The 25269-nt window shown below is 37.6% G+C and overlaps 1 protein-coding gene across 4 annotated transcripts in view; it reads right to left on the bottom strand.

Annotated features, from left to right (window-relative positions):
* The window catches only part of NUCB2 (nucleobindin 2), a 55081-nt gene that overhangs the window by 11079 nt on the left and 18733 nt on the right, over positions 1–25269 (bottom strand). For 3 of the 4 annotated variants that reach the window (XM_066251049.1, XM_066251051.1, XM_066251050.1), the window contains 9 exons: positions 23791–23934; positions 22696–22803; positions 17621–17747; positions 11212–11315; positions 7533–7718; positions 6820–6910; positions 5559–5617; positions 5373–5465; positions 3813–3902 (listed from right to left, as the gene is read on the bottom strand). In XM_066251049.1, the coding sequence (XP_066107146.1) occupies positions 3813–3902; positions 5373–5465; positions 5559–5617; positions 6820–6910; positions 7533–7718; positions 11212–11315; positions 17621–17747; positions 22696–22803; positions 23791–23934 (1002 nt within the window). The remainder of the gene's footprint in view (positions 1–3812; positions 3903–5372; positions 5466–5558; positions 5618–6819; positions 6911–7532; positions 7719–11211; positions 11316–17620; positions 17748–22695; positions 22804–23790; positions 23935–25269) is intronic. The other variant, XM_066251052.1, reaches the window with a different exon arrangement.

The raw sequence follows: 25269 nt of genomic DNA, 5'->3' as shown, positions 1-25269 counted from the left end.
GAACATATGTACTGTACCCTGATTTATCAATGTCACTCTATTAAAATTAATAAAAATAAATTTAAAAAAAGATAATGTGAGGCCCTGGCTAGTTAGCTCAGTCAGTTAGAGTGTCATCCTGAAACACTAAGGTTGCAGGTTCAATCCCCACTCAGGACACATGGGGGAACTGACCAATGAATGCACCCTTAAGTGGAACAACAAATGAATGCTCCCCTCTCTTTCTCTCCCTTCCTCTGTCTAAAATTAATTAATAAAGAAAAAAAGATAGTGTGAACTCATGAGTTTCAGTATATTTATATATTGATAGCTAAATACATAAAAATGAATAAAATATATGTAGAGGGTCTCTACATATGTGTGTGATATATGTACATACACATAACATAAATAAATAAAAACATTTTAATTTCCCAGCTCTGTTATCTGACCAGACCTAGAAGCAAGTACAATTCAGTAGCAAGTACCCAGATCCTTCTGGTCTATAATATCAATCTCCACTTAAAAAAAAATCCAAAACAGTGTTCCTCAGAAAAATGGCTGATTCCAGAGGTGGAACAGAGAAGGAACAAGATGAGACTTCAATATGTTGTGCTAAACAGCAAGAAGGTCCTTAAGGAATGATAGAGACTAGCCAGAAGGCCACAAAAACCAGTTGAGGAAATTTCCACTAGCCAAATATGGAACAATTTGAGCACTGAATAAATGATAGAAAGGATTTAGGCTTACTGACTAACACAAGAAGCCATGAGTCTACAGTGATATTCACAGATAGAGAAGGGGGAAGGGATAGCTTTTTCTTACAAAGGAAGACAACTGATAAATGCAGAAGGAATGGTGATTAGAAAATCACCCTTTGTCAATAGTCACATTAACAACTGATGCTGACCAGAATCACCAATGGGTGCTAAAACTAGTAGATAATAAGTCTCAAAGTATATCCTTAAAAATACATTTTAAAAAACAAAAACAGAACACTCATTTTTTATTAGTGGAGATGTAAATTAGTACAATTATTTCAATATACTTTACAAAGTATATGAATAGTTAAAAAATATTCCCTTGGTCCTGGTAATGCTACACTGAGAATATATTCTATAAAATAACCCTAAACACATGAAAAATTTTATATAAAAAGGTGTTTATGGCAGCACCTTTTTTTTTGACAGAGTCAGAGAGAGAGAGAGAGAGACAGATGGACAGGAAGGGAGAGAGATGAGAAGCATCAATTCTTCGTTGCAGCACCTTAGTTGTTCATTGATTGCTTTCTTATATGTGCCTTGACGGGGCAGGGGGTGGGGAGACTACAGCAGAGCGAGCGACCCCTTGCTCAGGCTAGCAACTTTGGGCTCAAGCTAGCAACTTTTGGGCTCAAGCTAGCAACTTTTGGGCTCAAGCCAGCAATGATGGGGTCATACCATGCTCAAGCCAGTGACCCTGTGCTCAAGCCGGTAAGCCCGCGCTCAAACCAGCAACTTAGAGGTTTTGAACCTGAGTCCTTCATGTCCCAGTCTGACGCTCTATCCATTGCGCTACTGCCTGGTCAGGCTAGGGCAGCACTATTTAAAATAATAGTAAAAGACCAATGATAACCTGAATGTCTAATCCTGAAAAAATAGTTAAGCACCCCAAAGGTGTGAAAATAATACTTATAAATAGTATTTGGAAAGACTTCTTATATGATGTAGAGTGAATTTTTTTCTTTAAGCTGACTTCTGATGCAATATGGTCTGTTTGACAAGATATCTTTTAAATTACGAAAGTTAAAATAGTAATTTTACAGTGTGATAGATACTCCTTAACTAAATAATCAAAGTTAACACTGCCAATTATGGGAATAATCAGCAGCATATGTCTCCTGATACTTCATGATGTCCTAATACTTAGCATGACTTCAGTTATATATTCCTACCAAAAGTGGGAATAATAAGAAAACAGCAGACACACTCAAACTATTGGATATTTGATTAAATAGCTAATCTACACTCTTTTGAAATATCAATACCATGAGACACAATAACTCAGGAACTATTTCAAATTAAAGGAGACTAAAAAAACATTAAAACTAAATTCAATGCACTATCTTGGGTTTTCCTTTGTTATAAAAGACAATATTGGGGAAATTGACAAGAATCTCAAAGTCTATAGATTAGAATATCTTGTGTGTGGAATTGATCATTTTACTTTGATTATGTAAGATAAATCCTTGTTTGCAAGAAATGCACATTTGCGTATTTAAAGTTAAAGCAGTATCCTATGCAACTTATTTTCAAAAATAATTATATGTTATATAAAATATATACGTACACATACACACAGACTTAAAATATAGGTCCTAGCTGGTTGGCTCAGTGGTAGAGTGGTGGCCAGGCATGTAGATGTCCCAGGTTTGATTCCTGGTCAGGGCACACAGGAGAAGCAACAATCTGCTTCTCCACCCCTCCTCCTAAGCCTCCTCACTCTACCTCTCTCTCTTCTCCTCCCACAGCCATGGCTCAACTGGTTCCAGCACACTGCTCCCAGCGCTGAGGATGGTTCTGTGGAGCCTCCACCTCAAGGGCTAAAAAGAGCTCAGTTACCAAGAGCAACGGCCCCAGATGGTCAGAACACACCCAGTTGAGTAGGGGGCTTGTGGGGTGGATCCGGTGAGGGGAAATCTTGTCAAAGTGTATTCTTTCTTTTTTTTTTTTTAAACTTTTTTTTTTTAGATTTTTTAAATTTTATTTATTAATTTTTAGAGAGAGAGGAGTGAGAGAGAAAGAGAGAGAGAGAGAGAGAAGGGGGAGGAGCAGGAAGCATCAACTCCCATATGTGCCTTGACTAGGCAAGCCCAGGGTTTCGAACCGGCAACCTCAGTGTTCCAGGTCGACGCTTTATCCCACTGCGCCACCACAGGTCAGGCAAAGTGTATTCTTTCTTCAAACTAGGTTGGTAAGTGCCTCTCAACCACTCTTATAAAGGTATGTATCCACTCATTTACACACAGTAAGCTATCAGTATACCTTTCTGGAGCAATTTAGAAACTAAAAAATGTTCATAAACTTTGAGAATAGTTCTATTCCTAGGAATTAATCTCAGGAAAATCACAGATGTCACAAATGTATGAACAAATGGATAGTTATAATAGTGTTATTTATTACAGTAAAAAAAAAGTGGAATGGATCTGGAATGCCTAAATCTACAGGAATGGTTATATAAATTATACTACAACCACACAACTGCATGCAAAGTAGTCATTTTTAATATCATGGTTTTTGAGGAATGGCACTGGAAAATGTTCATGAAATATTGATAAATATTTAAAAACCAGAATTCCACAAACATACAAAGTCATTTATACTTTATACTGTATTTTTAAAATATATAGCTATGTCTTGATATGAATATGTAAATTAAAAATGGGACTGCACACTATACACTGCATGCTATACATGCATATACTAAATACATAAAGTATTTCTAAATTGTCATAAACAATATATAATTTTAGTGTCTACTTCTAGATGGTAGAATTACAGGTAACAATTTATTCTTTAAATGTATTTATATTTCTAACTTTTAAGAATGAACATTATTTTACAATTTTTAAAAGACTTCTAATTGTGTGCAATGTGATTACAAATAAGAGTTCAGTTGCAACAAGCTTCCCAAGAAATCAAGTTCATTATTTTATTTTAAAGTGACATTTTATATGAAAAGCCAAAATGGTCAGACAATACATGCCAACATAATGGGGAATAAAAGTTAAAGGTTGAATAGACTGATGTAGAATTTCTTAAACCATACATCCCGTCTCAAGTAGGTTCTATTACCTCCCAGTTTTCCGGCTCCAAGAATTCCTTTTTTTCTGTAGCTTTCAAAAACTCGTCTAAAGTCACCAACCGGTCTTTGTTAGAATCAACCTGATTAAAGGAAAATGTAGTGAAATCAAATAATTCTTTCTCATATTATTTAGACTCTAGAAACTGTCTTCTAATAGATGCGATCACATGAACATACAGCAGTTAGGGCTCACCTAACAGCCACGAACACTGAGAGGAAAACAAAACAGAGCACTTGACATCATACTAGAATCAGAAAATAGCTATTAGCCCTGGCCGGTTGGCTCAGTGGTAGAGTGTCGGCCTGGCGTGCAGGAGTCCCGGGTTCAATTCCTGGCCAGGGCACACAGAAGAAGCGCCCATCTGCTTCTCCACCCCTCCCCCTCTCCTTCCTCTCTGTCTCTCTCTTCCCCTCCCGCAGCCAAGGCTCCATTGGAGCAAAGTAGGCCCGGGCGCTGAGGATGGCTCTGTGGCCTCTGCCTCAGGCGCTAGGATGGCTCTGGTTGCAACAGAGCAATGCCCCAGATGGGCAGAGCATCGCCCTTGGTGGGCGTGCTGGGTGGATCCCAGTCGGGCGCATGCGGGAGTCTGTCTGACTGCCTCCCCATTTCCAACTTCAGAAAAATACAGAAAAAAAAAAAAAGAAAATAGCTATTTTTCTCTTCTATGTAATTTGAATTTGAAAACACAGTAAAATATCTTTATCCCTGATGCCCCCAAAGATCACCAAGTTTAAGTTGCTAATCTGATTGGTTAGGTTAGTATTGTTTTTCTTCCTCACCACACCATGTAAAAATCCCTCTTTAGGCCAACTGTTTGGGCTAGAAAAATAATCTTTCCAGTAAGAGGACTGTTTATACAAGAGTAAAGGAGTTTAAGTTAAAATGCTTTCAACATTTTTTTCTTAAATAACAAACAACTAAGTAAATCAAAGTGAAAGTTTACAACCTCTCCAAACCTCCAATGGCTCTTGTAGACTATGGCAAATTCAGTTACAGCAATAATGGCCAAAGAAATTCATCTGATACCTGGGATGCCAGCAGTCAACAGAAATCCCAGTTCATCAATATCAGGTGAAAATCGCTGAAGCAAAGCAGTGGGCTTTAGCTACCCTGCTTATGATGTCTGTATCAGTTTTCAGCTAGGTGGATGCGGGTGGAGGTGGGGAAATGGGGACAGAAAGAGACATTATTAGGGGCAGGAGGTGCACAATGCAGTGGGCAAATGGTGGTTTGTTGAGCTGATTTCAACTGTGAAATCTGTATGGTTTTGTGAACCAACGTCATACCAATAAATTCAGTTTTTTAAAAAAAGAACAAAAGGATGTTTTATAGCTAATGTGCAGCAGCATCTTAATCTTTGAAAATATTTTAAAGGAGTTACAAAATAATTTTATTTACAGTAAGGGAATCTACTGAATATTCTAGATCAAAAATACAAAATTCAATTAAATACCTATTGTGTATATTTGTCTTCCATTTTGTGGTAAGATTTATTCCAACAACTTGAATAATCCACAGAAGTAACACATCTTAAACTTTTAAAATATACCTCATTCATTACATGTTCCCTCATTCTAAGCCGCTCTTCCTCCATTTCTACCATATCGTCCTCTTCATTTTTGGGGTCATATACTTTCTCCAACTAAAAAGAAAAATATTAAACCAACATAAAAGAAAGAAAGATAACAGAAGGAAAAAAAAAAGAGGGAGCAAAACAAATAATGAACTCATTTACCTCTTTAGTAAATAGGGCTTCTAATTCTTGTTCATCGAGGAAACCATCATTATTGACATCTAAAGTTTCCAATGTAAAAAACTGATTTTAATGCCTTAGAAAATAATTAAAATATAACTACAAATGATTTGAAAAAGTAGTATTGACATGAAGCATCAATATGCTAAACAGAGATTTCTTCTCTTGCCTGACCAGGCGGTGGCGCAGTGGATAGAGCGTCGGACTGGGATGTGGAGGACCCAGGTTCGAGACCCCAAGGTCGCCAGCTTGAGCGCGGGCTCATCTGGTTTGAGCAAGGCTCACCAGCTTGAGCCCAAGATCGCTGGCTTGAGCAAGGGGTCACTTGGTTTGCTGTAGCCTCCCCCACTCAAGGCACATATAAGAAATCAATCAATGAACAACTAAGGAGCTGCAATGAAGAATTGATGTTTCTCATCTCTCTCCCTTCCTATCTGTCTGTCCCTTTCTCTGACTCTCTCTCTCTCTGCCACACACAAAAAATAAGATTTCTTCTTTTTTATGAAGCCTTAGATCCGTCCAACTGATAACAATTCACTTATTTATAATTCATCCTAGTTTTTAAAAAATATATATCAAACAATTATTTCCAAAAATATAAAGTAAAGCAATATTCTATAAAAGTAAATTTTAATATTATAGCATATCACCTCTTAGTTATAACCTACCTAATCACAGAAATACTTTCATTTCACAGAGAATCTTGTAATAAGTCATATAATGACTTAAGAGTAAAAGCAGGTATAAAGACGCAGCTACTGGGCCCGGCCACTTGGCTCAGTGGATAGAGCATCGGCCCAGTGTGTGGACGTTCCAGGTTTGATCCCTGGTCAGTGCACACATAAGAAGCGACCATCTGCTTCTTTTCCCCTCCCTTTGCCCCGTCTCTTTCTTCCCCTCTCGCAGCCAGTGGCTTGACTGAGCCAAGCTTTGGCCCCAGGCGCTGAGTTGATTCCAGCATTGGCCCCAGATGGGTTTGCCAGGTGGATCCCGGTCAGGGTGCATGCAGGAGTATGTCTCTCTATCTCCCCGCCTCTCACTTGAAAAAAAAAAAAAGAAAGAAAAGACCTAAAATATTTTTTACTGCATCTCAGCAATAAAGACTACCCTAGAGAAAAAACCCTAGAAACATTTACTACCAATAGGACTCAATAGCAGACCTGGGCAGAAACATTAAGAGTAAAGCAACTACAATTTTTCAAACAGCAGATATAAATATTAACATCTGTATCACATATGTTACCATGTAATCTGAAAAATGTCTTGGGGTCAAAGTCATTGGGATCCAGTCCATCGGTCTCTTCCCATACCTCTTTTAGCTGATCTTTGCTTCCCTGTGAATCAATTTAAAAAAAAAATACACACACTTAAAACAAAATATAATATTTGTGTATATACTCAAAATAAAATAAAAATTTAAGGAACTTTGCAGAATTAAGAATCAAAATTTAGGCCCTGGCCGGTTGGCTCAGTGGTAGAGCGTCGGCCTGGCGTGCAGAAGTCCCGGGTTCGATTTCCGGCCAGGGCACACAGGAGAAGCGCCCATCTGCTTCTCCACCCCTCCCCCTCTCCTTCCTCTCTGTCTCTCTCTTCCCCTCCTGCAGCGAGGCTCCATTGGAGCAAAGATGGCCCGGGCGCTGGGGATGGCTCCTTGGCCTCTGCCCCGGGTGCTAGAGTGGCTCTGGTCGCAACAGAGCGACGCCCCAGAGGGGCAGAGCATCACCCCCTGGTGGGCAGAGCGTCACCCCCTGGTGGGCGTGCCAGGTGGATCCCAGTCGGGCGCATGCGGGAGTCTGTCTGACTGTCTCTCCCTGTTTCCAGCTTCAGAAAAATACAAAAGAAAAAAAAGAAAAAAAAAATCAAAATTTAAGTACCAAAAACTTATGATAAAATTCTACTATCTTGTACAAAGAGGTATTATCATCTAATTATAATTTCCATAGTCATTATCCTTACGGGATGATTAACTTTGGGGTGATTCTCATGCTTTTTCTTCATTTCTTCAAATTTAGATTCTTCTTCTTTTCTTTTTTCTTCACTCAGTGTTTTTAAGTATTCTCTCCTCTCATGTTCCTTCATCATTTCGTATTTTTTAAATTCTTCATGTCGAGTCTTATCATAGTGTTCCAGATCACTTGTAGCCTATAATGTTAATATTTACACTAAATAAAAAGATGTGTTTGAAAAATATAAATAAAGCCATTCTTGCACATAAGCATATTTTCTAACAGAAAACAGTATGGAAAGTCCAAGAAATACTAAGTGTTGACCTGGAATGCTGAGGTCACTGATTCTAATCCCTGGGCTTGCCCGATCAAGGCACATATGAGAAGCAACTACTGCAAGTTGGTGCTTCCTGCTCCTCCCATCCCCCTCCTGTCTCTTTTACTCTCCTCTTTCTCTAAAAAAAGAAAAAAAATCAATAAATAAAAAATACTAGACTCCTCTTTTTAAAATTCTACCATTTTATTTCAATCATTATTATTACCAGAAATTCAGACATTCAAAGAAACTAAAAGTTAAGAAGTTCCTCATAAATAAGTAATATATAAACTGATTTTTAAAAAAAAGAAGGAAGGGAACTGTAACAAATCTGTACAGTAGAAAGCTACATTAGTGTCTAACCACTTAATCTCATAACATTAAGACAAGAACATTTAGTTTGGTAACTTGGTATGGTACAATATGAAAGTATCAAACTCTTACCTAAAATCCCTGAGGCCAGATGAATTTCTGAAATTTCTTTTTTTTTTTTTTTAAGATTTTATTTATTGATTTTACAGAGAGAGTACGGGGACAGGGAGTGAGAAGTATCAACTCATAGTTGCTTCACTTTAGTTGTTCATTGATTGCTTATCGTATGTGCCTTGACCAGGCAAGCCCAGGGTTTTGAACCAGTGGCCTCAGCATTCCAGGTTGATGGTTTATCCACTGCGCCACCACAGACCAGGCTCAGAATTTTCTATCAAGTAATATTTGACATGGAAGTCAAGGATACTCAACAGAGAAAAGACCATCTCTTCAATAAATGGTGCTGGGAAAATTGGATATTCACATGTAAAAGAATGAAACTAAAGACCTTACACCACTCAGAGAAATTAACTCTTAAGAGCATGAAAGACTTAAATGTAAGACCTGAAACCATAAAACTCTTAGAAGAAAACATAGGGAAAAAATTTCTTGACATGGGTTTTGGCGATGATTTTTAAATATGACACCTAAAGCACAAGCAACAAAATAAAAAACAAGTGGCACTACATTAAACTAAAAAGCTTTTGTACAGCAAAAGAAATGATAGGCTAAATGAAAAGACAACCTATGGACTAGAAGAAAATATTTGCAAATCATATATCTGACAAGGGTTAGTATCTAAAATGTACTCGGGTTACAACACAGTTCCATTCCTACAACACTAACGTAACCCAAACTTTGGTATAAGTCAAACATACCCTAGCCTAACACAAATAGAACACTTGCACTTTTAACAGTCCAAAATGGTGTGGTAAATGTACTGGGAGGACACCAACTTCCTCACTCATATGCCGTGTTACTGCGTATTCTTCTGCCACACATGACCAAACAAGTTCGCCCACATAGTCTACAAATATGATGCTAACAGCGTAAGCCGAAACATTGATGTCTCAATTTTTAAAGTTTTAATGGGAGTGAGTGTCGTAAACTCGAAATATCATGTCAAAACTATTGTAACCTGAGGACAGCTTGTACATAAAGAATTCATAAACTCAACAGCAAAAAAAAAATAATAATCCAATTTAAAAATGGGCAAAGGACCTGAACAGAAATTTTTCCGAAGAGGATATTCAAATGACCAACAGGTATATGAAAAGGTACGCATCATCACTAATCACTAGGGAAATGCAAATAAAAACCACAATGAGATATTACCACATGCCTTTTAGAATGGCTCTGATCAAAAAGAGATAAATGCTGGTGAGTGTGTGGAGAAAAGAGAACTCTTATGCACTGTTGGTGGGATTGTAACTTGGTGCAACAATGGAAAACAGTAAGAAGGATCCTCCAAAAATAAAAAACTGGGCCCTGGCCAGTTGGCTCAGCAGATAGAACACTGGCCTGGCATGCAGATGTCCCAGGGTTTAATCCCCAGTCAGGGCACACATGAGAAGCAACCAAATGCTTCTCTTCCCCTCCCTCTGCCCCTTCTCCCATCCCCTCTTCCAGCCAGTCGCTTGCTTGGTTTAAGCGTGGGCCCCAGGAGTTGAGAATAACTCAATTACTCCAAGTGTCTGCCTCAGGTGCTGAGGATAGCTCAGTTGATTCAAGCATTGACCCCAGACAGGGATTCCCAGGTGGGATCTTGGTCGGGGCACATGCAGGAGTCTGTCTCTAACTCCCATCTCTCATTTAAAAATAAAATTAAAAATAGAACTACCACATAATCCAATAGTTCCACTTCTGGGTATATATCCAAAGGTAACAAAATCACTATGGCAAAGAGATATCTGCAGCCCCATGTTCAATGCAACATTATTTACGATAAACAAGAGATGAAAACAACCTAACTATCCATCAATTTGGCCATAAAAAAGAGGGAAATCCTGCCATTTGTGACAACATGGATAGAACTTGAGGGCCTTATGCTAAGTGAAATAAGCCATACAAAGACAATACTATATGATCTCATTTATGTGTGGAACCTTTAAAAAAAAAGCAGAGGATAGGGGAATTGAGTGAAGATGGTCAAAGGGAACAAATTTCTAGTTATGAGTAAGTCCTGGGGATATAATGTACAATATGATGACTACAGTTAACAGTGTTGTATGGTATATTTGAAAGTTGCTAAGAGAGTTTATCAAGAGAAAAAAAAACTGTTTAACTTCAGAAGGTGATGGATGTTAAATAAACTTATTTTGGTAATCATTTTGCAGTGTCAAGTCATTACGCAGTACACCTTAAACAGTGTTACATGACAATTATATCTCAATAAAACTGAAAGCAAAAAAATAATTTTCTAGACTTTTTTTAGAAAAGGAATATAGCACATATGCCACATTATGAAACATCCCTGCAGAGTCTATAATCAAATAGAATAGTACTTCTTTAGCAAAATGTATGAATAATCACACTAGGTATGCTAAATAAAAATATTGTATATAAATAGCCTTCGGGTTGAATTTCCAGTCCGGGCACATAGGAGAAGTGCCCATCTGCTTCTCCACCTCTCTCTCTCTCTCCCTCTCTCTCTCTTTCTCTCATCCCCTCCCACAGCCATGGCTCAAATATCAATAGTTCATGCAAGGTTGGCTCCCAGCACTAAGGCCATACCTCAGATGCTAAAATAGCTCAGTTGCGAACATGGCCCCAGATGGGCAGAGCATCGGCCCCAGATAGGGGTTGCCAGGTGGACTCCACTCAGGGCACATGTGGGATTCTGTCTCTCTATCTCTCCTCCTCTCATTTGGAATAAATAAATAAACAAATAAATAAAAATATTCTACAGAGTGGTACAGTATATACTTACATTACCACTTCATTGAATTTACTTTTCAAATTACATAAATATATAACCATTATATATATATATATTTATATACATATATTTACTTACAAAACCTCAAATGCACAACAAAGACATTATTTTTGGAATTATTCTTACTGCTTTGATTAGCATATCTAAATCTGTAGATTCAAACTTGTCAGGATTCAGGTGGTTTAGGTGATCAAATTGTTTTAGAAGAGCATGGTGGTCTATGCCTGTATCTGAAAGAAAATAAGAATACTATAAATGATAAATTACTAGAAGCTAGTAATTAATATAAATGATACATAAGAATAAGTATTCATATTTATTCCTATTGGATTTTATAACAAAATTCAAAGTTATAGATTACGGATTCATATTTTCTTTTATACTGCTCACAAAAATTAGGCAATATTTCAAAATGAATATGAAGCAATAAAAAAAGCATTTGATGTATTTTTTTATTTTTATTTATTCATTTTAGAGAGGAGGGAGGGAGAGAGAGAGAGAGAGAGAGAGAGAGAAAAGGGGGAGGAACAGGAAGCATCAACTCCCATATGTGCCTTGACCAGACAAGTGCAGGGTTTTGAACCGGCAACCTCAGTGTTCTCAGGTCGACGCTTTATCCACTGCACCACCACAGGTCAGGCGCATTTTATTAAACAAGAACATCAGCCTGACCAGGCGGTGGCGCAGTGGATAGAGCGTTGGACTGGGATGCGGAAGGACCCAGGTTCGAGACCCCGAGGTCGCCAGCTTGAGTGCAGGCCCATCTGGTTTGAGCAAAAGCTCACCAGCTTGGACCCAAGGTTGCTGGCTCGAGCAAGGGTTACTGGGTCTACTAAAGGCCTGTGGTCAAGACACATATGAGAAAGCAATCAATGAACAACTAAGGTGTCGCAACACGCAACGAAAAACTAATGATTGATGCTTCTCATCTCTCCGTTCCTGTCTGTCTGTCCCTGTCTATCCTTCTCTCTGACTCTCTCTCTGTCTCTGTAAAAAAAAGAACATCAGAAAAGCAAACGACAAGTCAAAAAAATTTGTTCAATTATGCAAGTGAGATGCAAAACCAACTTTTATTTCATTGGTGAAAATGCACTATACAAAACGCTGAAAAGTACTGGAGTATCTGCACATTCCCTGATCTCCTAATTTTTGTGAGCAGTGTAGAATATTATACATATTGTTATTCTAAGCAGAGGTAATGTCCTTAAATCTAGAATGGAATACAACTTAATGTGTCTATTTTAATGTTATTTCTAGGAAGACCATCAGTATAATTAACAGCAAAAACTTTGTAATCTTAAAACTACCAAATTTTCTACTTTTTATTAGATAAATTCTAATACACTGCCCTTATCAAAGGTCTAATTATAATTTCTAAAAAAATTGCTCTAAGATTCTTTGTATGCTGCTCCAATAAATCTTTTAGACAGGAGAAGTCTAATTCAAGTTAAATCATTTAAATAATGACTGATCTTTATAGATACATCAATTGTTTTTTTTGTAAAAAGTTTTAAAAAATAAGATACAAGAGTATATTGTAGTTGAATGAAAAAAGTGATTCTGGACTTTGTATTATAAAATTGAACAAAGTAGGTACACATGTTGATTTGTTGGAAGTCAAGATTCCCACTTAGGAAAAAGGAGTATACAAACATGGAGTGATGAAAGGCAAGAAACACGTGGAAACGGACGGGAATTCATGCTATCAGTGTGAACTTATTATTTCTAAAATATGTATATTGCATGTGTATATGCATGTGTGTGCATATATACATATATATACACACAATTGTGTATGCATGTATATGTGCATAGACACGCATGTACTTTTTAACTCTATCTGATGAAAGTGCCAGGAAGAATATATACTCCAGAAATAGTGAACACAGCTAGAGCCAGAGTCCTTGGGTTGTGATAGCATTTCCCACTAGAAAAAAAAAATAGAAATGCTCACAAAAATAGCTGATTCCTGGGCTGGGCAGGGTAGGTACAAGATAAGCCTGGAACATTTTTTTTATACTAGAAAAGAAGAAACTGCTAAATTTAGTTCAACTGAGCTTTTACTGAATTCTTAGTATGGTACTGTACTAGGAGTTTTACTTATGAAGAAAAGATTTGTTATAAGACTTATCCTGAAAGGATATGACCAGAGAGTGAAAAATATAAAGACACTTAACCTCACTCAAAATAAGAGAAATATACATTAAAACATCACTAGTATATCATGTAACAGCATGGCAAAACTTCTACAGTTTGAAGATGTATAGCAATTAATTAGCAAAGCTGTGAGAAATTATTGCTGGTGGGAATGTATATTGATATAACTTTGTGGAGGTGGCAATATCTATCCAAATTACAAATACATATATCTTTTGGTTTAACAATTTCACTGTGGAGAACTTATCCTACACGTACTCTTACACAGATACATAGCGATATGCGTATGTACAAGACTGTTCACTAGGAAAAAAAAGAAATGTCCATCAACAGGGGCATGGTTAAATAAATAATGGTATCTCCATATAATGAAAGTCTATGCATAAGTTAAAAAAAAAGTGAAGATGGTCTCTACACATTAATACAGAAAGATCTCCAAAACATATTGTTAAAGGAAAAATACTAGGCAAAAAATGTGTATTGCATGCTAGCTTTTATATAAAAAGAGAAAAAATGAGAAATTTTATTTGTATTTGCTCATATAATAAAGAAACTCAGGAAGGATAGTGTTGGGGTAATGAGAACTGGCAGGTTACAAAAATATCAGGGAGCTTTTTGCTAAATACTTTCTTACACTTTCTGGGTTTAAACCAGGTGGCTGTATTACCTACTTTAATAATTATACTTCCCCTAGCCTGGCCTGTGGTGGCACAATGGATCAAGCATTGACCTGGAATGCTGAGATCCCCGATTCAAAACGCTGGGCTTGCCTGGTCAAGGCACATATGGGAGTTGATGCTTCCTGCTCCTCCCCCCATTCTCTCTCTCTCTATCTCTTTCTCTGTCTCTCTTCTCTAAAATAAATAAAAATAATTAATATAATTTTAAACCCTCTAAATTAAGATCCTTGAAACCCTTCTTCAAATTATCAGAAATTTCAATTCATGAATTCTGAATCAATGACAAAATATTCATAAGTTTTCTAAGCAATTAGATTGTTTTCTTTTGAAAGTGAAATTCAGGCTCTATCTTGAAATAAATAAAATATTGCCAAGATTGAGGAAATGGAGATTGTCTAAAGAGAAAGAAATCTCAAAATATCTCAGGTGTGGTTTCCAGGATGAAATTACCTTGCATACCTATTGACCTAGAATTGTGTGGTTTATGAGCTCAATTTACCTCTCATTGTTATCCTTAATTTCAGGATAATAAGTATTTGGTACTTGTTTTCTAAGTCTGTTCACCAGCAGGGAGTTTAATGTTCTACACATGCATTTCTCCAATAGAATCCATTGACCAGAGGTGCATGTTTAAAATGCAGATTACGCCTGACCAGGTGGTGGCGCAGTGGATAGAGCGTCGGACTAGGATGCGGAGGACCCAGGTGGGAGACCCCGAGGTCACCAGCTTGAGCACGGGCTCATCTGGTTTGAGCAAAGCTCACCAGCTTGGACCCAAGGTCGCTGGCTCGAGCAAAGGGGTTACTCAGTCTGCTGAAGGCCCATGGTCAAGGCACATATGAGAAATCAATCAATGAACTAAGGTGTTGCAATGAAAAACTGATAATTGATGTTCTCATCTCTCTCTGTTCCTGTCTGTCTGTCCCTAGCTATCCCTCTCTCTGATTCTCTTTCTGTCCCTATAAAAAGTAAATAAATAAATAAAAAGCAGATTACTCATCCCCATAATCAGAATCTCCGGAAGTGAGATCCAGTAATTTGCACTTTTAACTAGCTCCCCGGGTGCTTCCTATGCAATCTGAAGATTAAGAACTATTGTTCTAGCCCTGGCCAGGTGGCTCAGTGGAAGTTTCAGGTTCAATTCTGGTCAGGGCACACAGGAGAAGCAACCATCTGCTTCTCCACCTCCCCCACTCCCCTTGTCTCTTTCTCTCCTCCCCTCCTGCAACCATTGCTCACATAAGCAAGTTGGCCCCAGGCACTGAGGATGGCTCCATGGCCTCACCTCAAGCACTAAAATAGCTCGGTTGCTGACCAATAGAGCAGTGGCCCCAGATGGGCAGAGCATCAGCCCCAGACAGGGATTGCCAGGTGGATCCCAGTTGGGCGCATACTGGAATCTGTCTCTCTGCCTCCCTGCCTTTGACTTGATTAAAAAAAAAAAAAAAAAAAAAGAACTACTACACCACCAAGAGTAAACATTCAAATTCTATTAATAACAATGCACCACCCAAAATAAGCAACCTGTGTGGGTAAGTCACAAGGACACAGGAGTCAGCCTGAAGTGTCTCGCATCTGCTAAATCTGGCCCCTTGGTTTTCATCCATTATTAGAAAGTCTATTCTAACATAATAAAGGAATTCACCTATGCTGTCACCTAATGCTTTTACGGTTTTATTTTCTACAATTAAATCTTTTATTTCTTTGAACTTATACTGATGTATACAAGATAAAACTAATTGTACCTTTTCCCAAATAAATACCCAATTGTACTAACACATTATTGTTTTCAAATCTATTTTTATCCCACTCAAAATGACATACCACTTTTAATTCAAACTAAATTCTATGTATATTTAATTTTACTTCTGGAATTCCTATTATGTTCTACTGTTTTTGCTACTTATATATCAAAAATATACAGTTCTGATGACTGAGGCTTAGAGGTATATTTTACCATCTAATATATCTAGTCCTCATTGTTCCTCTTTTTGAGAGGTATGTAAGTTTCCTTGCATGTTTCCCTTTTCATATGAACTTTAAAATTAACTTGGCTAGTACCACAAAAAAGTACATATTTCTATTTGGATCATGTCAAATTTATAAATTAACCTATGGAGAATAGACATGTTTAATGTTGAGTCTCTGTAACAAAATGATATTATATGTTCCCATTTTTTTCAAATCTACTTTTGCATCCTTCTGAAATATTTAAAATGTTTTAGTTGGTTTATTCTGGGTATTTTATCTGTATTGGTATTGCAAACGGAGTCTTTTCTTCCATTATATCTTCTAACTGGCTGTTGTTTGGACATATGAAACATTGATTTTTGTGTAAAAAGTTTATCCTGACAAATTTTCCTGTTATTTATACTAAGTTTTCAGCCAGTTACTTTGGGTTTTCCAAATACATTGTCTGCAAATGGAGATGATTTTCCAATGACTTCACCTCAGTTTTTTTCATTTGTGGTATTATTTTGGCAAGTACGTACCAACACCATGTTAACTAGTGGTAGTAATAGCATCAATTGTCTTGCTCCTGATCTTAGTTACCATACTGCCCCATGTCTAAGATGCTCCCATGTATAAAATGCACTTTAATTTTGAGGCCCGAAATTTGAAAACAAATGTATTACATAAAGTAATTGAACTCAAGTTTTATTCATCTACAACAAGAGCAAAAACAAGCGCGAGAAAGAGGTAAGTGCAAGTAAAAAAAAATCTACAACCACTGTATAAGACGCACTCAGTTTTTAGACCCCAAATTTTTCAAAAAATGGCATCTTTTTTTTCTTTTTTTTGTATTTTTCTGAAGTTGGAAACGGGGAGGCAGTCAGACAGACTCCTGCATGTACCCGACAGGGATCCACCCGGCATGCCCACCAGGGGGCGATGCTCTGCCCATCTAGGGCATTGCTCTGCTGCAACCAGAGCCATTCTAGCACCTGAGGCAGAGGCCATAGAGCCATCCTCAGCGCCCGGGCCAACTTTGCTCCAATGGAGCCTTGGCTGTGGGAGGGGAAGAGAGAGACAGAGAGGAAGAAGAGGGGGAGGTGTGGAGAAGCAGATGGGCGCTTCTCCTGTATGCCCTGGCCAGGAATCGAACCTGGGACTCCCACACACCAGGCCAATGCTCTACCACTGAGCCAACTGGCCAGGGCCTGAAAAATGACATCTTATACCCAATACATAGGGAAATATGATATAATACATACTTATGTTTCCCCATTAAGTATGATGTCACTGAGTTGAACATATTTGATCATGTTACAGAAGTATCTATTGATTACTATATATTTCATTACTTTTTCAAATTAAGAACGGGTGTTAAATTTTGTCAAATGCCATTTTCTGTATATATGAAGATAATCATATCAACTATAAGATTACTTTCTGCCTGACCTGTGGTAGCTCAGTGGATAATGCATTGACCTGGCATGCTAAGTTCACCAGTTCAAATCCTTGGGCTTGCCTGGTCAAGGCACACATGAGAAGCAACTATGAGCTAATTCTTCCTGGTCCTCCCAACCCCTCTGCCTTTCTCTCTCCTCTCTCTCAAATCAATAAATAAAATCTTTAAAAATAATTTTTAAAGATTACTTTCTTTAAAATATCCTCACATTTAAAAAATCTACTTCATAGCTAAATTTCTCATAGTCTAAATATTGAAATTTTCCTACCTTTTAGTTAGCACTTACCTTGAAGAGCATCTAATTTAGCTTTAATTAGCATCCTTAACCTTCCTACTTCTTGCCTTTTCAGCTCATCAAGTTTTGTCCTCACATGGTGACTTACTAAATCCAGCTCTTTGCTTAGCCTCCCACTCTGTTGATAAATAATAAGTTAGTTTTATTTATTACACTGCAATTTTAGCATAGATACCATATATTAATAATATGGTTATAATTAAGTAGTGATAAACAATTTTGACTATTTTAGATAAAGTTGGTATTACAAAAGCATTTCTTTCAAAAGATATTCAGTTTGTAAACCTAAAATCAAGATATCTAAAAGCCACAAAATTATTAAAGCACAAAAGAGAAACTCAAAAAGTAACCTGAATTATAAAATGATGCAGCCATTTTGAAGAAACTGGCAGTTTCACAAAAAGCCAAACACAGCGGCTTCTCTATGGAGCATACCAGCGCCTTGCCCCACCCCATCTGAATAAGGTTGGTGAGGTAGAAACTTTGATTCTAGGAAATTTGGATGAGTCAGTGGCTTTGGGAGCCCTGAATGGAAAGGGAAGTGTTTTCCCACTGTGTGTATTTCTTGCCTGCCAGGTGAAAGCTAGGATTAATAAAGGTAATGGCCCACCAGTTCTTGGCTCCACTGTTTCATTACCGTCTGTTCGAATCAAATGCAAACCTGCACAGGCCAGGTGGCTGTGATAGTGGCCGTGGCTACTGGCCTTACACTAAAGCTAGCAAAAGTGATTTCCTATTTCCTTATCCTAAGCTAAAACTTTTTACTGTTGTGGCAATGACCCTAGAAAATTTGGGAATGTCTTTAATATGTAAAACGACATTTATCGCTATTGTGTTACCTTGTAAGTTTTAATGTGTAGGAATGTTTTTTCCTTTTAATAGATCCTATAGATAAATGTTGTAAGCTTGTTAATGATTGACTATTGTGTCATGCTCCTCCTCCTTTTCCCCCAACCCATGTGTGATCAAGTCTATATAATTAGCCTCAGAGCTATATTTGAGGCTGCACGATTTGGGTTAGCTATACCCCGTGTAAGACATATGTAGCCGGCTTATTAATAAATCCCCTCCTAAAATTTCTTTTGTATCCTACCTTGGTGTCTCTATGTAACCTGCAGAGTAAAGGTAATTTACTTTATAACAATAGTCATTCTATATATAAATAACTTCAAAATTCATCTTTTTTAGAGTGTCTCCTGAGATTCATGGACATAGATAAAAGTGACTACCAGGGGGAACGAGACGTAGGGGAGTGGGAGGGGAAAGGGGAAGTGTGTAAAGAGGGACAAACATAAGGTGAAGGAAAATGACTTGACTTTGGGTGATGGGTATACAACATAACAGTTTAAATGCTATAGAAATGTTTACCTGAAACCTATATACTCTTATTGATCAATGTCACTGTTAAGCCTAATTCGGAGGGACCTGTAACATTGAAGACAGGAACAAGGTCTGTCAGTTACACATCAAAGCTTTATTGCCTAGCTTGGCCAAGTGGCGGCTACTCCGACAGAATTCTGAAGGAAAGCGCACGCCGGTCCTTTGTTCTACCTAGTTTTTATAGTTTTGTAAGTGGGAAGTACAGAAGCAAAAATTGCAATTAGGAGCCCCTTACCACTATTGGTTATAATCATATGTCCTTTAACATGATAGGACCACGTTCAATTTGCAAGCCATACATCCTTTTGGGGAAAACAAAGTTTACAAGCCAACACAATGGTAGAAAGATGTCTCTTTACATATTAAAAGGCATTTCTATATTATCTAGTGTTCATCTGCTATCTCTCTGTCCTGAGGCACACGTGTAAACTACACGCATTTATATAGGAGAGGTAGTTTCGGTGGGGACAAATGCCCGCAAATGGCTCATTGCTATGAGGAAAGGTTTATTTTGGCTTTTCTCTCCCTGTACCTGGCTAGCCATTCACCCTTTTCCCCACAGGCGTAGTGGAATGTCTGGGGATCCATGTTTTCCTCCCTTTTACATTTACAATACAATGCCAAGGGCCATCCTGACTATGCCAATCACACAGTACAGAGACTATTCTCACAATTTCTCTGCACATCTTAACCCAAATCAACAAAATGTTTCTCAAGCCTCCCAAAATATTAATATTAATTCTGTAGCTTTTGGTACTTTACAACACCTGCGGCTCCTCATCACCCTGTTAAATTTAATTTTCTAAATAAAATTTTTTTTTAATTTTTTAAAAAGAAGTCACTGACACCCTTCATGAAAATACACTAACTGATGTGGCGCGAGCAGAGGCATAATCTCTCCTGTTAGCAATGTTTGGGAAGTAAAGAGATGTAGTATGATTCCTCTTTCAACAAGCACGGCTAAAAAGGAAAGGATAAATTCTAACTTTTTTTCCTCCAGTTCTTCCGAAGTAAAGAGTCTTTGTTAAGCTATTTGTAATAATTCTGTTGGCTTGGATTTTATTGTCTAATTTTTACACATTCCTTTTTCACTGAATAATTGTTTACCTTACTTCATTTTGCCTCTCCACACCCCCAATAGAGAACAGAAATTAATTGTGAAAGGAAGACAGTTATAAAGGTATTCTCTATACCAAATCAAGAAGCTGTTATCGGCCCTGGCCGGTTGGCTCAGTGGTAGAGCGTCAGCCTGGCGTGCAGAGGTCCCGGGTTCGATTTCCAGCCAGGGCACACAGGAGAGGCGCCTGTCTGCTTCTCCACCCCTCCCCCTCTCCTTCCCTCCTTCCTCTCTGTCTCTATCTTCCCCTCCCACAGGGAGGCTCCATTGGAGTGGGGATGGCCCGGGTGCTGGGGATGGCTCTTTGGCCTCTGCCCCAGGTGCTGGAGTGGCTCTGGTCGCAGCAGGGTGAAGCCCCGAGGGGCAGAGCATCAGCCCCTGGTGGGCGTGCTGGGTGGATCCCTGTTGGGCACATGCAGGAGTCTGTCTGACTGTCTCTCCCCTTTTCCAGCTTCAGAAAAATACAAAAAAAAAAGAAGAAGCAGCTGTTATCTTCTTTTCCCTGATTTTATCTATTCAGGGTGGGCATAAGTAGGTTTACAGTGGTGAATACACAAACCACATTACTTATCGTCTTGTATTGTTATTTATTACTTATTGCATTATTTTCCAAATGAACAACTGTAAACCTACTTTTGCTCCCCTCTGTATAGTACCTCCCATTATCCACATTTTCTGTTGCTCCCGAGTAATGCTCTTAATACTAATTTAAGTAGATAAAGAGATATTAAAGGTCTACATTAAATATCATTCACCTCAGGAAATTAGTTCCACAGGTTAAATTAATTCTTCAAAGGAAATGCTAATTATTCTCAAGACAATTCAGGGAAATGACTGGCCCAGAACAGTTCACAGCCTCTCAGAGGGGAGCTGTGAACTAAAGGCCACACACAGGCTCGGAGAGCTGCCACAGCCTGAGCCTGGTCAGCCTTTCAAAGGGCCCCACACCATGGACAGAGATTAAAATAAGAAGAATGTTTGACCCTGAAAGGTTTCTTCTAACAAAGTTCTTTAGTTCTGACTCTACAAATGAGTAAGATATTTTTTAAGAAGAGGTTTAAAAATTAAACAAAAATAGCATAAGCAAACAACATTATTTTGAGAGGTGTAATTGAAAGTTTAAATAAAATCATTGGAAACTTTTTTTACTGCTGACTCTTAGATAAGCCCAACTAAACTAAGTCATTGCTCTTCAAAGATGAGCTTTAAAACAATCACTCTGGTCAGATCTTTCTTTATTATAAGTATTAAGGAGATGTCTAAGGCTAATAGAGTTCTTGCCTGACCAGGCAGTGGCGCAATGGATAGAGAGTCAGACTGGGATGCGGAGGACCCAGGTTCGAGACCCCAAGGTCGCCAGCTTGAGCGCAAGCTCATCTGGATTGAGCAAAAAAAAACAAAACACCAGCTTGAGCCCAAAGTCACTGGCTCGAGCAAGGGGTTACTCGGTCAGCTGTAGCCCCACCCTCAAGGCACATATGAGAAAGCAATCAATGAACAACTAAGGTGTCACAATGAAAAACTGATGATTGATGCTTCTCATCTCTCTCCATTCCTGTCTGTCTGTCACTATCTATCCCTCTCTCTGACTCTCTCTCTGAATTTTAAAAAATTAAATAAATAAATAAGGCTAATAGGGTTCTTAAAGACAGAGGCAAATTAATAACATGGATGGACCTTGAGAACATTATTTGAAGTGAAATAATAAGAAAAAGCTAAGAACTATATGATTCCACACATACGATATAAAACTGAGACTCATAGACAGATAAAAGTGAAGTGGTTACCAGGGGAAGGGAGGAGGGGAGTAAAGATGGACAAATATATGGTGATGGAAAATGATTTGACTTTGGGTGAGGGGCACACAACGCAATCAATAGTTCAAATGCTGTAGAGATGTTTACCTGAAACCTAAGTACTCTTTTTGATCAATGTCACCCCATTAAATTTAATTTCTAAATTTTTTTTAAAAAGAGGCAATTTCGCCTATTGTAATAAGATATAGTTGTTACCTCTTCTGTTAATATGACCTGATTAAAACATCAGAACTTAACCTATTCTAAATCTTTGAAAACCTTTCTTCTGTCCTCACATCATGATCCAAGCCCCTTAACATGACACACAAGGACCTCCATCATCTAACCCATGATTCTTTCCAACCTCATCTTTTAGTCAATCATGGCCTCCACTTCCCAGTCTAGGTTCCAGTAACAGTTATTACTCCCAGTTTCCTGTATATCCCTTGTCTCAGTACCCTTGTGCCTTGGCCTAGGAATCCTCCTAGTCTCTTCCCTTTTATCAGTCACAGTGTTAAGCACTTACATAATCTATACCAAAAAGAATGACTCCCATCTCCCCCACTGCTTCTTACTGGATTTTAAGTCCAGCCTCTGTATATCCAAAATATATTATACATTCATCATATATTCATCTTAATAATCTTCTTCTGGTTGCTAGTCTCCCCTGAGGGCTCTGTAAGGGCTGGGAGTGTCATCTCAATATCCCTAGCACTTAGATCAGTGTCTGGCATGCGCAAATGGTTTGTAAATAATTATTTAATTGCGTTTACCTTTATTTCCTCTATGTCTGCTTTCTGGAGCTTTTCTCTGAAATGATTATCTGTTTCCAGCACATCAATCACTTGCTTAAGATATTCATCATAATAAAGTCCAGTATCCTTCAAATTAAGAAACAAACAATAAACGTTCTGAAAATTTTATTCTTCACTAAATCTAAAGATCTCAAGTCTAAAAAAAACTGTCTAGCAAAATGGCATTGAGACGTATCTAATTTGATAGTTTAGACAAAGTTAAAAAGCTCAAATGAAGATTTGCAAAAATCATGTTTTAGGTATAACACCAAAATCATGTCTTACTTTATATAAAAGTAGTTTTTCTATATAGCTTAGATAATGAAGACTTTAAAAATATTATCTGGGCCTGACCAGTCAGTGGCACAGTGGATAGAGCATTGGCCTCAGATGCTGAAGACCCTGCATCTGTTCAAAAACCCTAAAAACTCTGAGGTCGCCAGCTTGAGCACGGGCCCACCAGCTTGAGCTCGGGCTCATCAGTTTGAGAGCGGGGTCGCCAGCTTGAGCTTGGGATCACAGACATGACCCTATGGTTGCTGCCTTGAGCCCAAATGTCGTTGGCTTGAAGCCCAAGGTCACTGACTTGAGCAAGGGGTCACTGGCTCTGCGGCAGCCCCCTGGTCAAGGCACATATGAGAAAGCAATCAGTAAACAACTAACATGCTACAATAAAGAATTGATGCTTCTCATCTCTCTTCCTATCTGTCTGTCCCTATTTTCCTTCTCTCTGTCTCTCTCTTGCTAAAAAAAATAATAAAATAAAAATATTATTTGGTTTTACCCCATTGTTACCTGTTTCTCCTCATTGCTATCTCTCTTTTAAATAAATATAATGTTTTTTGGCTGGTGAGCTCTACATTAGAAATGCAGTATAATTAATTCTTCTATACACTAACATACTAACTACATTAAATAAAGGTTGTCTAATATTAAACCACATATGCTTATCATATACTCTTTTTATTTCTATTTCAGAAATAGTTTCTAAACATCCAATTTTATAACTAATACATATTAACAATATTTTAGTTAAAATTCTTCCCACAAAGTTATATTTCTCATTTGACTTACTGGTGGTTCTAGCTTTGCGCTGTCCACAGCGTGAACATTTTTTACTTTTGTCTTGTCTATATCTATAGGCACAGCTTCAAGAGCAGTAAGTAGACATGTAACCAATAGAAAACAATATTGTGGTAGGACAGTCCTCCACCTCATCTGAAATAAAGGTATAATTATAGTAAGGTCCTGAAAAGATGTCTTCAAACTATATACACATGCATTCCCAAAGCCACATCCATAAAATATTAAAATTCAGAAAGTTTAACACAACAAAAGAATTCTAGAAAAAGGGTTGAAATAAATTATAAAATAAAAATAATGCTTAAACTATAACATTAAAGAAAATCAGGGGAGAACTGCTTTTTATCTAAAATTAAAAAGACAAGGAAATAAAATTTTAAAGTTTATATAGTATTAGAACACTTTTGGTTAATTATAAAAGCTTCAAATAAAGACGCAGTGAAGGACTCAAAATTTAAAAAAAAATAAATGGCCTAAGAAAGGGAAAATAAGAAAAAACCTACATAGTTTTTTCTTAAAGTATTAGAAATATAAAATTATTTCTGTACATAATACTTAATTAGCTTCAACTTAATTTTGAAAATAAGACGTTCCATGGACATAAGTTAATTAAAAGAGACAAATAACTGGCTATAAATATTCTCTTAAACTTATTAAACATTATCATACTCAATAGCCATTTGCTAAAATTATTTTTTGGTCAATAATTCCTCAAATAAATAGGTCAACAAAATATCAAGCAGATGTAACAGGGTTGAAACAAACAAGGAGCAACTACTGCTAGTCCAACAATATGATTCAAATTTTGCTTATTCAAACAGTTTCCACTCCATAAGGATCTTAGTAGCTCTGAAGGATCTGCTACAAGAATTAAAATGAATAGACCTCATACTTAATTAATTAATTTTATACATACAGACTCATGTTAGGGTCCAAGTCAAGAATAATGGTCTGACCAACAATCTGGAAAACACATTATTTAACTCAGCATCTCCCCAGTTTAGCTGGTCAGGGACTTTGTTTTTTTCCAAGTAACATGTTTTTATCCACAGAACGCAGTTTGGAAAAAAAGTACTTTGCCTCATTTTTACCATAACCCTAGATAGGGCAGTGACTCATTTTACAGATGAAGAACAACCCTAAGTAGGGCAATGACTTATTTCACAGATGAAGACATTTTTAATTGAAGCAGCTCTCTCACAGAGCATTTTCTTGCATTAACAAAATCACTAGAAGTCACATTTTAATGCTATTTCTAGTCTATCAAATTTTTTAAACATCTTTTTAAAGATGTAATTCATATAAAACTCACCCACTGAAGGTTGAGGATTTGTCTATTCCTTTTTTTTTTTTAAGATTTTATTCATTCGTTTTAGAGAGAAGAGAGAAAGAGAGAGAAGGGGAGAGGAACAGGAAGCATCAACCTCCCCTATGTCCCTTGACAGGGCAAGCCCAGGGTTCCGAACTGGT

This window comes from Saccopteryx bilineata, chromosome 1 (genome assembly GCF_036850765.1).
Source record: "Saccopteryx bilineata isolate mSacBil1 chromosome 1, mSacBil1_pri_phased_curated, whole genome shotgun sequence".
Taxonomy (NCBI): Eukaryota; Metazoa; Chordata; class Mammalia; order Chiroptera; family Emballonuridae; genus Saccopteryx; species Saccopteryx bilineata.
The sequence above is the reverse complement of the archived record's forward strand: the minus strand, read 5'-3'. Positions and strand labels throughout refer to the sequence as shown.